At 40.5% G+C, this 10,768-nt stretch overlaps 1 protein-coding gene across 4 annotated transcripts in view; it reads right to left on the bottom strand.

The window, feature by feature from the left end:
• KANSL3 (KAT8 regulatory NSL complex subunit 3) overlaps positions 1 to 10,768 on the bottom strand; it is a 62,647-nt gene continuing 51,879 nt past the window's right edge. For 3 of the 4 annotated variants that reach the window (XR_011525893.1, XM_070572112.1, XM_070572113.1), the window contains exon 22: positions 1 to 4,079. Coding sequence is in view for 3 of the 4 variants with exons in the window: in XM_070572112.1 (XP_070428213.1) it covers positions 4,038 to 4,079 (42 nt within the window). In the remaining variant the exon portion in view is untranslated. The remainder of the gene's footprint in view (positions 4,080 to 10,768) is intronic. The other variant, XM_070572117.1, reaches the window with a different exon arrangement.

Raw genomic sequence — 10,768 nt, 5'->3', positions numbered from 1 at the left:
AAATAGACAAATGAGATTTTATTAAAATTTTCAAACTTTGTACATCAAAATACATTATCCTCAGAGTAAAAAGGCAACTCACAGAATGGGAGATAATATTTATTATATCTGATAAAGGATTAATATACAGAATATATAGAGACCTTCTAAAACTCAACAACCAAACAAACCAATTCAATAGGCAGGGGCCAGCCTCGTGGTGTGGTGGTTCAGGTTAGTGCGCTCCTTTGGCAGCCTGAGTTTGCAGGTTTGGATGCCAGGCGCAGACCTACACTACTTGTCAGCCACACTTTGGCAGCAATCCACATACAAGATAGAGGAATACTGGCACACGTGTTAGTTAGCTCAGGGCTAATCTTCCTCAAGCAAAGAAAAAAAAAAGAGGGATTGGCAATGGACGTTAGCTCAGGGTGAATCATCCTCAGCAAAAAAAGAAAAAAAGCCAAAAAACCACAAAGGACTTGAATAGACATAGACATTTCTCCAAAAAAGATATATGCATGGCCAATAAGCACATGAAAAGATGGTCAAAATCAGTATCATTAGGGAAATTCAAATCAAAACTACAATGAAATAACACTTACATCCATTAAGATGGCTGTTTAGGAAAAAAAAAAAGAAAATAAGTGTTGGTTGGAGAGGACACAGAGAAATTGGAACCCTTGTGCACTGTTGGTGGGATTATATGTAAAATGGTCCAGCCACTGGGAAAAATAGTATGGTGGTTCCTCAAAAAGTTCAAAGTAAAACTACCATATAATTTAGCAATTCTACCTCTGGGTCTGTACCCCAAAGAAGTGACAGCAGGGTCTTGGAGAAATATTTGTACACCCACGCTCATAGCAGCACTTTCACAGTATTAAATAGTCAAAACATGGAAAAAACCCAAATGTCCATCAAGTGACGAATGGCTAAGCAAAATGTGGTCTATACATACAATGGAATATGATTCAGCCTTAAAAAGGAAGGAGATTCTGCAATATGCTACAACATGGATGAATCTTGAGGACATTATACTACGTGAAATAAGTCAGTCCAAAAAGATAAATACTGTATGATTCCACTTAGATGAGGTACTCATCAGAGTAGTCAAAATCATAAAAACAGAAAGTATAACAGTGGTTGCCAAGGGCTGGGGGAAGGGGAGAACAGGGATTTATTGCTTTAGTAGGTACACTGTTTCAGTTTTACAAGCGAAAAAGAGTTATGGGGATGGATGGCAGGGATGGTTGCACAACAATGTGAATGTATTTAATACCACTGAACTGTACTCAAAAATGGTTAAGGTAAATTTTATGCATCGTGAATTTCATCACAATAAAAAAAGAGAAAAATAACAGTAATGACAACCTGGGAAAAGGCCTAGATGTAAGCACTAAGTGTTTGCTATTATTCTCCCCACTTACAAGGACAAATCACGGTCAAGATACAAGGACTCAGCATCAACAAATGATGCAGGGGCAGAGTTGAGTGGGGCCAGAATCCTGATTCTTAATATTGTGCGGGGCCTAACAGTAACTCAGTGCTGCCTTGGCTTTTTTCTCCTGGTTGCAAGATGGCTGCAGCAGCTCCTAGAATTATGTCCTTCGAGGGCAGGAAACAGAGGTCAACGCAGGGCAGAGAATTTCTCCTCACATGTCTCTCCCTTTTTATCAGGAGGAAAACCCTTTCTAGTAGCCCCTGGCACACTGCCCTTATAACTCACTAACCAGAACTGGGCTACACGCCCATTCCTCAGTAAGGGCTGAGTCCTTCCCTGAGAAAGGATCTCTCCCAATTCAACAAAACTGTAATTTTACTAATATGGAGAATGGAGGAATAGTCATCCGTTTTGATATACCATTCTTAAACCATCCCTTGGCCACTCCACCATTAGGACTATTTCCTACTCCCATACCCTTGAAAAGCACATGTGAATATAAATTAATTCACTTTCTCCTGCACAAGTGAATATAAATTCATTTACCACTCTGTTTGGGTTCCTGCTAAAACTCGTAATCGGAGCCACACCATCTGTTTCAGTTTCTTGAACTTTCCCCAAACAAAGTTTTCTCCTCAGGAGGAATTCTGGTACCAGCTCATTACAAATAAAAACCTATGTTTGGTATGATTTCAACTATTTAAAATAAGTAAAGAAAAGGTCTAGAAACAAATACACCAAAATGTGAACAGTGGATGCTTCTGGTGGGTGAGGTTATAAGTACTTTTAAAAAATACTTTTCTGCACTTGCCAAAATTTCTACTCTGAATACGCAAGTCTTTTACAGTTGAAAAGTGTAACTATTGCGTTGGTCACTCCATTTGCCCCTCCAGATCCATCCTTCTCCCTCTGCCCTGCTTTAGGTCCTAGGATACTATCCCAGGAGGCTGACCCACACGGACTGCATCGGCCCCTCTGTTTGCTGGCTTCCACCTGGGTTTAGCCAACAGGATACACCAGCAGATGAGACAGGACAGGAGACTGTAGAATTTGTTCCCAGCTCCCACCAAACCCACTCTCTCTGTGTTCCTCTTACAGTCGAGTTGGGTAGCCCCTCTACAGGGCTACAGCTCTTGCCAGAACCCAGTCAGCGTTCCTGTGGGTCAACGAGTGGCAACAGTTTTCCACTGTTGTGTCCCTGGGCACTTCAGCATCCCTTGTTTCTCTTAACCCTGACCAAATGGTCTCTTCACTAACTCTGACGTGCCCTTTGAGATGCCGTCTTTTCTTGCCAAGACATTAACTTACAGCTCTATTAATAAACCTTTTGAAAGAAGACACATCTGTTCATTCAGAGTGGCAGAAACTTGAAATAAAGTTGTGCTGATTCACTCAAATAAACACACAGCTATGTATATGCAGTTCTCGGCCCTTACACAGGAACAGGACCTGTCCTGTTCATACAACTGCCTGCTGATGGCTGGCACAGTAGTTTCCTCCCCAGCAGAAATGCCTCTAGAGCAGGAATCCAGGCCAGTTCTTAGCCTCCTGGATAGGGTCCTCGCCATCAAAAATTTTCCTTTAAAAGGTGCTATGTGCTATAATCTCTTTGGAAATTGGTTTTGCAGCATCTATTAAAGATCGATATAAGCATACCCTATGACCCAGCAATTCCATTCCACCAAAAGAAATGGGTACATGTATTCACCAAAAGGCATGCATATAATAGCATTATTTACAATAACCCCAAACTGGGAACTATCATATGGTGATATATTCATACAAAGAAATACAGTATTAAGAATGACCTACCGATACATGCAACATGGATGAACCCCAGATAATGTTGAAAAAAGCCAGACACAAAAAAGTACATGATTCCATCATTATAAAGTTTAAAAACAGGCAAAGCCAATCTCTAGGGGTAGAAGTCAGGAAAGAGGTTACTCTGGAGTAGCAGGGGGATAGTGCGGTAGCGTTCACATGTTGTTTGGGAAAACTATCATACTGTACACTTTATTTGAGGACTTTTCTGCATGTACATTGTATCTGAATAAAAAGTTGACATTTTTAAAAGTGCCATGTGTGGAATCCTCACATGTCAGAGACACTATGGCCCAGAAAACTCTGTTTTAGGGCTTCCTATGCCTAGAGTGGGCTCTATAAGAGGTAGGAGACTTTGTCTCTGTCTCCCAGTATCCAGCCCATGAGACAACTAGCACTCCTAGAGGCCACAGTCTAGAGAAGCAAGTACAGCTCAGAACTAGCTCTACCACCTGCTGTTAGGCCAGGGCCAGTGAAACAGAACGAGCCCTTTGGAGACATCTTGGTCTTTCCCAGCCCTCCGCCATCAGCTGTGTGGCCCTGGCAAACTCCCTTGCCCTCTCCAAGACTCAGGTCCTTCCTCTGGGAATTGAGGGAGGGTGTCAGAGGCCAGAGATCCCCAGAGCTCACGTAAGGCAAGTTTTAAAACACAGATTCCATGGCCCTACCCCAGATCTGAATCATAAGCTATGAGAGTGGGACTTGGTCATATTTTAAATCCCCAAATAATTCAGCGAGCCAGGTGTGGAAAACATGGCAAGGCATCATCTCCAAGGACCCTCCCAGCTTTTATTTACCTGGCATTTTGTCTCCACAGTTCTTGCGGCCTAGGGTCCTGGATAACAAAGATTGAGACAAAATAGCCCCCATCAGATGCGAGTTACCTAGGACTCTATTCTTTCTTTTTTAATTGGTAAATTTAATCCACTTATATTTACTCATTCTGCATTTTCTGTTTGGCGTATTTCCTTTTTTTTCTTTCTTTCTTACTTTCCAAGAAATTCAGCAAGTTTTCTTTTGCTGGTATAAAAGGTTTACATTCTATTTTTGTTCTTAGGGTGGTTACTATTGCCTTAATATCCATTCTTATATTATATTTATATACCCTTATCAGCTTTTTTTTTTCCCCTGAGGAAGATTCACTCTGAGCTAACATCTGTTACCAATCTTCCTATTTTTGCTTGAGGAAGATTCACCCTGAGCTAATACTTGTGCCAATCTTCCTCTATTTTGTATGTAGGTTACCATCACAACATGGCCACCAACAACTGGTGTGGGTCCATGATTGGGAACTGAATCCAGCCCACTGAAGCAGAGAGTGCCAAACTTAACCACTAGGCCACAGGGCTGGCCCCTCCCTTATCAGCTTCTTAATCAGTATCTTTCCACAACAGGACAAATGCTTAGGCATGCTTTATATTTCCTTATTATTATTTTTTTTTGGTGAGGAAGATTGACCCTGAGCTAACATCTGGGCCAATCTTCCTCTACTTTATGTGGGATGTTGCCACAGCGCGGCTTGATGAGCAGTGTTAGGTCCACTCCCAGGATCCAAACCTGCAAATCCCGGGCCACCAAAGCAGAGCGTGCAAACTTAACCACAACACCACTTGGCCAGCCCCTACATTTCCTTTTATCTCTTGCTCCCTGCTCTACCCCCAATCACATTATCTAGAATTTAGTTCTAGATAGATAGATATTTTGTGCTCGACCTTTTTTTAAAAAATTTATTTTACTGAGGTCACATTGGTTTGTAACATTATATAAATTTCAGGTGTACATCATTATATTTCAACTTCTGTATACAGTGCATCATGTTCACCACTGAAAGTCTACTTGCCATCTACCGTACCACACATACGTGCTGCTTTACCCGTTTTGTCCTCCCCTCTACTCATTCCCCTCCGGTAACCACTAATCTGTTCTCTGTATCTCTTGTATTTGTTTATTGTCCACATGAGTGAAGTCATACGGTAACTGACTTTCTCCATCTGACTTAGTTCACTTAGCATAACACCCTCAAGGTCCATCCATGTTGTCTCAAATGGCATGATTTCATCTTTCTATAGCTGAGTAGTATATATATCTACATCTTTCTTATCCACTCATCCATTGATGGGCACTTCTGACCTTTTTTATTTTAACAATAAACTTTATAAAGATATTTAATCACACTCACTTCCTATATTTCTCGCAACTTTGTCTGGATTTATTTCTAAGTACTTCTAAATACCTTTTTTTTTTTCCAGGAAGATTAGCCCTGAGCTAACATCTGCTGCCAATCCTCTTTTTGCTGAGGAAGACCGGCCCTGAGCTAACATCCCTGCCCATCTTCCTCCACTTTATATGTGGGACACCTACCACAGCATAGCCTTTGCCAAGTGGTGCCATGTCCACCCTTAGGATCTGAACTGGCGAACCCCAGGCTGCCAAAGTGGGACGTGTGAACTTAACCACTGTGCCACCGGGCTGGCCCCTAATAACTTCTTTCAATTTGAGTCTTTATGTGGCAGACTTTTGAAACTTGTATCCCTGAGAACATTTTTATCTTGCCTTCACATTTAAATTCTATGTTCTTTTCCTTCAATACATAAAAAATATTAATCCAAGATTCTTGAATCCAAGTTTCACGTTGAGATGTAGCATGTCAGTCTGATACTGGTTCAAACTTTGTGGTGGATCTGCATTTTCTCCATGGAAGCCTTTAAGATTTTCTGTCTTTGACTGCAGGCATACATTTTATTGCACTTCACAGATACTCTATTTTTTACAAATTGAAGGTTTGTGGCAAACCTGCAGCAAGCATGTCTCTCGGCACCATTTTTCCAAAAGCATTTGCTCACTTTGTGTCTCTGTGTCACATTTTGGTAATCTTCACAATATTTCAAACTTTTTCATTCTTATTATATTTGTTATAGTGATCTGTGATCAGTGATCTTTGATGTTACTATTGTAATGGTCTTGGGGTGCCACGAACTGCATCCATATAGGATGGTGAACTTAATAAATGTTGTGTGTGTTCTGACTGCTCCACTGGCCAGCCGTTCGTTCCCCCATCTTTCTCCCTCTTCCCAGGCCTCCCTATTCCCTGAGACACAACAATATGGAAATTAGGCTAATTAATATCCCTACAATGGCCTCTAAGTGTTCAAATGAAAGGAAGAGACACACGTCTCTCACTTTAAGTCAAAAGCAAGAAATGATTAACCTTAGTGAGGGAGGCATGTCAAAAGCTGAGATACGCCAAAAGCTAGACTTCTTGTGCCAAATAGTTAGCCAAGTTGTGAATGCAAAGGAAAAATTCTTGAAGGAAATTAAAAGTGCTACTCCAGTGAACAAATAAATGACAAGAAAGTTACACAGCCTTACTGCTGATATGGAGAAAGTTTTAGTGGTCTGGATAGAAGACCAAACCAGCCACAACATTCCTTTAAGCCAGAGCCTAATCCAGAGCAAGGCCATAACTCTCTTCAATTCTATGAAGGCTGAGAGAGGTGAGGAAGCTGCAGAAGAAAAGTCTGAAGGTACCAGAGTTTAGTTCATGAAGTTTAACGGAAGCTGTCTCCATAACATAAAAGTGCAAGTTGAAGCAGCAAGTACTGACGTAGAAGCTGTGGCAAGTTATTCAGAAGCTCTGGCTAAGAAAATTCATGAAGGTGGCTACACTAAACAAGAGGTTTTCAATGTAGACGAAACATCCTTATGTTGGAAGAAGATGCCATCTAGGACTTTCATAGCTAGAGAGGAGAAGTCAATGCCTGCCTTCAAAGCTTCAAAGGACAGGCGGACTCTCTTGTTAGGAGCTAATGCAGCTGGTAACTTTAAGTTGAAGCCAGTGCTCATTTACCATTCCAAAAATCCTAGGACCCTTAAGAATGATGCTAAATCTACTCTGCCCGTGGTCTATAAATGCAACAACAAAGCCTGGATGACAGCACATCTGTTGACAACATGGTTTACTGAATATTTTAAGCCCACTGTTGAGACCTACAGCTCAGAAAAAAGCTTCCTTTCAAATATTACTGCTCAATGACAATGCATCTGTCACCCAAGAGCTCTGATGGAGATGTACAATGAGATTAATGTAGTTTGCATGCCTGTTAACACAACATCCATTCTGCAGCCCATGGGTCAAGGAGTAATTTCACCTTTCAAGTCTTAGTATTTAAGAAATACATTTCATAAGGCTACAGATGCCACAGATAGTGATTCCTCTGATGGATCTGGGCAAAGTAAACTGAAAAACTTCTGGAAAGGATTCACTATTCTAGATGCCATTAAGAAGATTTGTGATTCATGGGAAGAGGTCAAAATATCAACATTAACAGGAGTTTGGAAGAAGTTGATTCCAATCCTCATGGATGACTTTGAGCTGCTCAAAATTTCAGTGCAAGAAGTAACTGCAAATGTGGTAGAAATGACAAAAGAACTAAAACTAGAAGTGGAGGCTCATGGTCAAACTTTAATGGATGAGGAGCTGTTCCTTATGGATGAGCAAAGAAAGTGGTTTCTTGAGAAGGAATCTATTCCTGGTGAAGATACTGTGAAGATTGTTGAAATGACAACAAAGGATTTAGAATATGACATAAACTTAGTTGATAATGCAGGGGCAGGGTTTGAGAGGTCTGACTCCAATCTGGAAAGTTCTACTGTGGGTAAAATGCTATCAAACAGCATCACATGCTACAGAGAAATCGTTCATGAGAGGAAGAGTCAACTGATGTGGTAATTTCATTGTTGTCTTAAGAAACTGCTACAGCCACCCCAACCCTCAGCACCACTGCCCTGATCAGTCAGCAGCCGCTAACATCAAGGGAAGACCTTCCACCAGCAAAAAGATTATGACTCACCGAAGACTGAGATGATGGCTAGCATTTTTTCTAGCAATAAAGTATTTTGTAATTAAGGTGTGTACATTGGTTTTTTTTAAAGGCATAATGCTATTGCACCCTTAACAGACTACAGTATAGTGTAAACACAACTTTTATATGCCCTGGGAAACCAAAATATTCACGTGACTTGCTTTATTGTGATATTTGCTTTACTGCAGTGGTCTGGAACCAAACCTGCAAGATCTCTGAGATATGCCTGTATGATATGTCCAGACATTTGTTTTCCTTATTTCTCCCTTTTGGACTCATGCGAACCCTTTCAAACTGAGGCCTTTCCATTTTCTCTTAATTCCTAGAAATTCTCCATTCTTTTGAAAATTATTTCCTTGGTTTTATTTTTATTTTCCTCTCCAAGATTCTTAATTGTGTTATACTATTTCTATTTCTATTCTCCATATTTCTTGGCTTTTCTTGATGCCTTCCAGGGAGAAGTTCCTAATTGTAAACTAACAACTAGGGAGAGTTCCTAATTATAAATTTCCAACTCACTAATTCATTCTTTAGTCATATTCCTTCTACTTTTTATCCCATCATTATCTTGTTTTAATTATATTTATTTTTTCCATATTCCACATACTATATTTTCCATAATTAATATTTCTATCTGATTTCTCTTGGTGTTTTCTTATGGTTGTTTCATCTTGATAATTTCTAACTTTAACTCCTTACATATATTCATCACATATTAACTTCTTGGTCCAACTCTTCCAATAATTCTGCTTCAGAAGGTATATATGGTCCAGTGTGCTACTTTTTTTATGAAGTGATCGTCTCTTAAAGTGTCCAATTATTTGGGGGTTGGTGTCAAAGAAAGCCAAGTGGGGAACCAAAACTTTCATTCCAATGAGTGGTAATGAGGCCTCCAACCCTCATCCCTACTGTGTCACTGGAGACCATATGGTCAGCCTGGACATCTACCCCCACCAGGAGGTAACAAGGGCCCCCCCACCCTCCCCGCCCGCCGACCCCAGCTGGGGTGGTCAGCAAAGGTCTAGTGGAGAGTCAGAACATTCACCACTGCCCAGGGTAACAAGGACACATAACCTCTGCAGCATAAATTGAGGCAACATGAGGAAAAAAACAAGGTACCCTTTCCCATTCCAGCTGAGTTGGCATCAGTGGAGGCCTAGTGCGGAGCTGAAACTCCACCTCCACTCAGCAGTAAAGAGGAGCCCCTCTCCCATGTCAGCATCACTGAAAGCCGAGCGGGGATCCCAGACTCCCATCTCACCAACAGTGACAAAGCAGCTCCTCTTTATTCCTGCCAGAGCAGTCTCAAACAAGGCCTGCTAAAACAGATTTAAGTAAGATCAAGAGTTTCATAATACCCAACATGTCCAGATTTCAACTAAAACCACTCAACGACCATACCAACAATCCCCACAAAATCTCAGCTTGAATGAGAAAAGACAATCAAGAGATTGTCAACGTTTCAATGTCAAAGGTATTAGAATTGTCTAACAAGGATTTTAACGTAGTCATCATAAAAATCCTTCAGTGAGCAATTACAAACACACTTGAGACAAATAAAAAATTTCTCAGCAAGGAAATAGAAGAGATAAAAAAACAAAATAGAAATTCTAGATTTAGGCTGGCCCCATGGCTGAGTGGTTAAGTTCAGGAGCTCCGTTTCAGTGGCCCAGGGTTTCACCAGTTTGGATCCTGGGCGCAGACCTGGCACCACTCAACAAGTCATGCAGAGGCAGCATCCCACATAGCAGAGCCAGAAGGACCTACAACTAGAATATACAACTATGTACTGGAGGGCTTTAAGGAGAAGAAGGAAAAAAAAAATTCCAGCATTGAAAAATATACTCACCTAAGTGAAAAACTCAGTGGATGGGCTCAACGGCAGAATAGAGGTGATAGAGAAAAGAATTAGTGAACTTGAAGACAGAACAATAGAAACTGCACAATCTAAACAGAGAAAACAGAGTAGGGGGAAAAAAAGGAATAGCCTCAGGGCCCTGTGGGACTATAATTAAAGATCTAACATTCATGTCATCGGGATCTGGAGGAGTAGAAACAGAGGGTGGGGTTGAAAAAATAATGGCTGAAAATTCCCCAAATTTGGTAAAAAGGCACAAGCTTACAGATTCAGGAAGCGGAGTGAATCCTAACAAGAAAAGTCCAAAGAAATTCATGCCAAGACACATCAAAGTCAAGTCTGAAAACTAAGACAAAGAAAAATATTGAAAGCACAAAGAGAGAAACAGCACCTTACCTATAGGGTTAAAAAACAATTTGAATGACAACAATTTCTCATCAGAAACCAAGGAAGAGGCATAACATTTTTCAAGTACTGAAAGAAAAGAACAATCAACCCAGAATTTACATCCAGCAAAAATATCCTTCAATAATAAAGGGGAGATTAAGATGCCAGATGAAAGAAAATTAAAAACACTTGTGCCAGCTGACCTTCTCTAAAAGAATTGCTAAAAGAAGTTCTCTAAACAGAAAGGAAATGATAAAAGTAAGAATCTTGGAACATCAGGAAGAAAGAACAATGGAAAGAATAAAAATATGGGTAAATACAATAGATTTCCCTTTTCCTCTTGAGTTTTCTAAATTATGTTTGAAGCAAAACTTACAACACTGTCTAACACGGCTCTCAATGTATACAGCCAATTGT

The sequence above is a fragment of the Equus przewalskii genome, chromosome 14, assembly GCF_037783145.1.
Source record: "Equus przewalskii isolate Varuska chromosome 14, EquPr2, whole genome shotgun sequence".
In the NCBI taxonomy this organism is placed as follows: Eukaryota; Metazoa; Chordata; class Mammalia; order Perissodactyla; family Equidae; genus Equus; species Equus przewalskii.
Note: the sequence above shows the minus strand (reverse complement) of the source record. Positions and strands in the feature narration are given on the sequence as shown.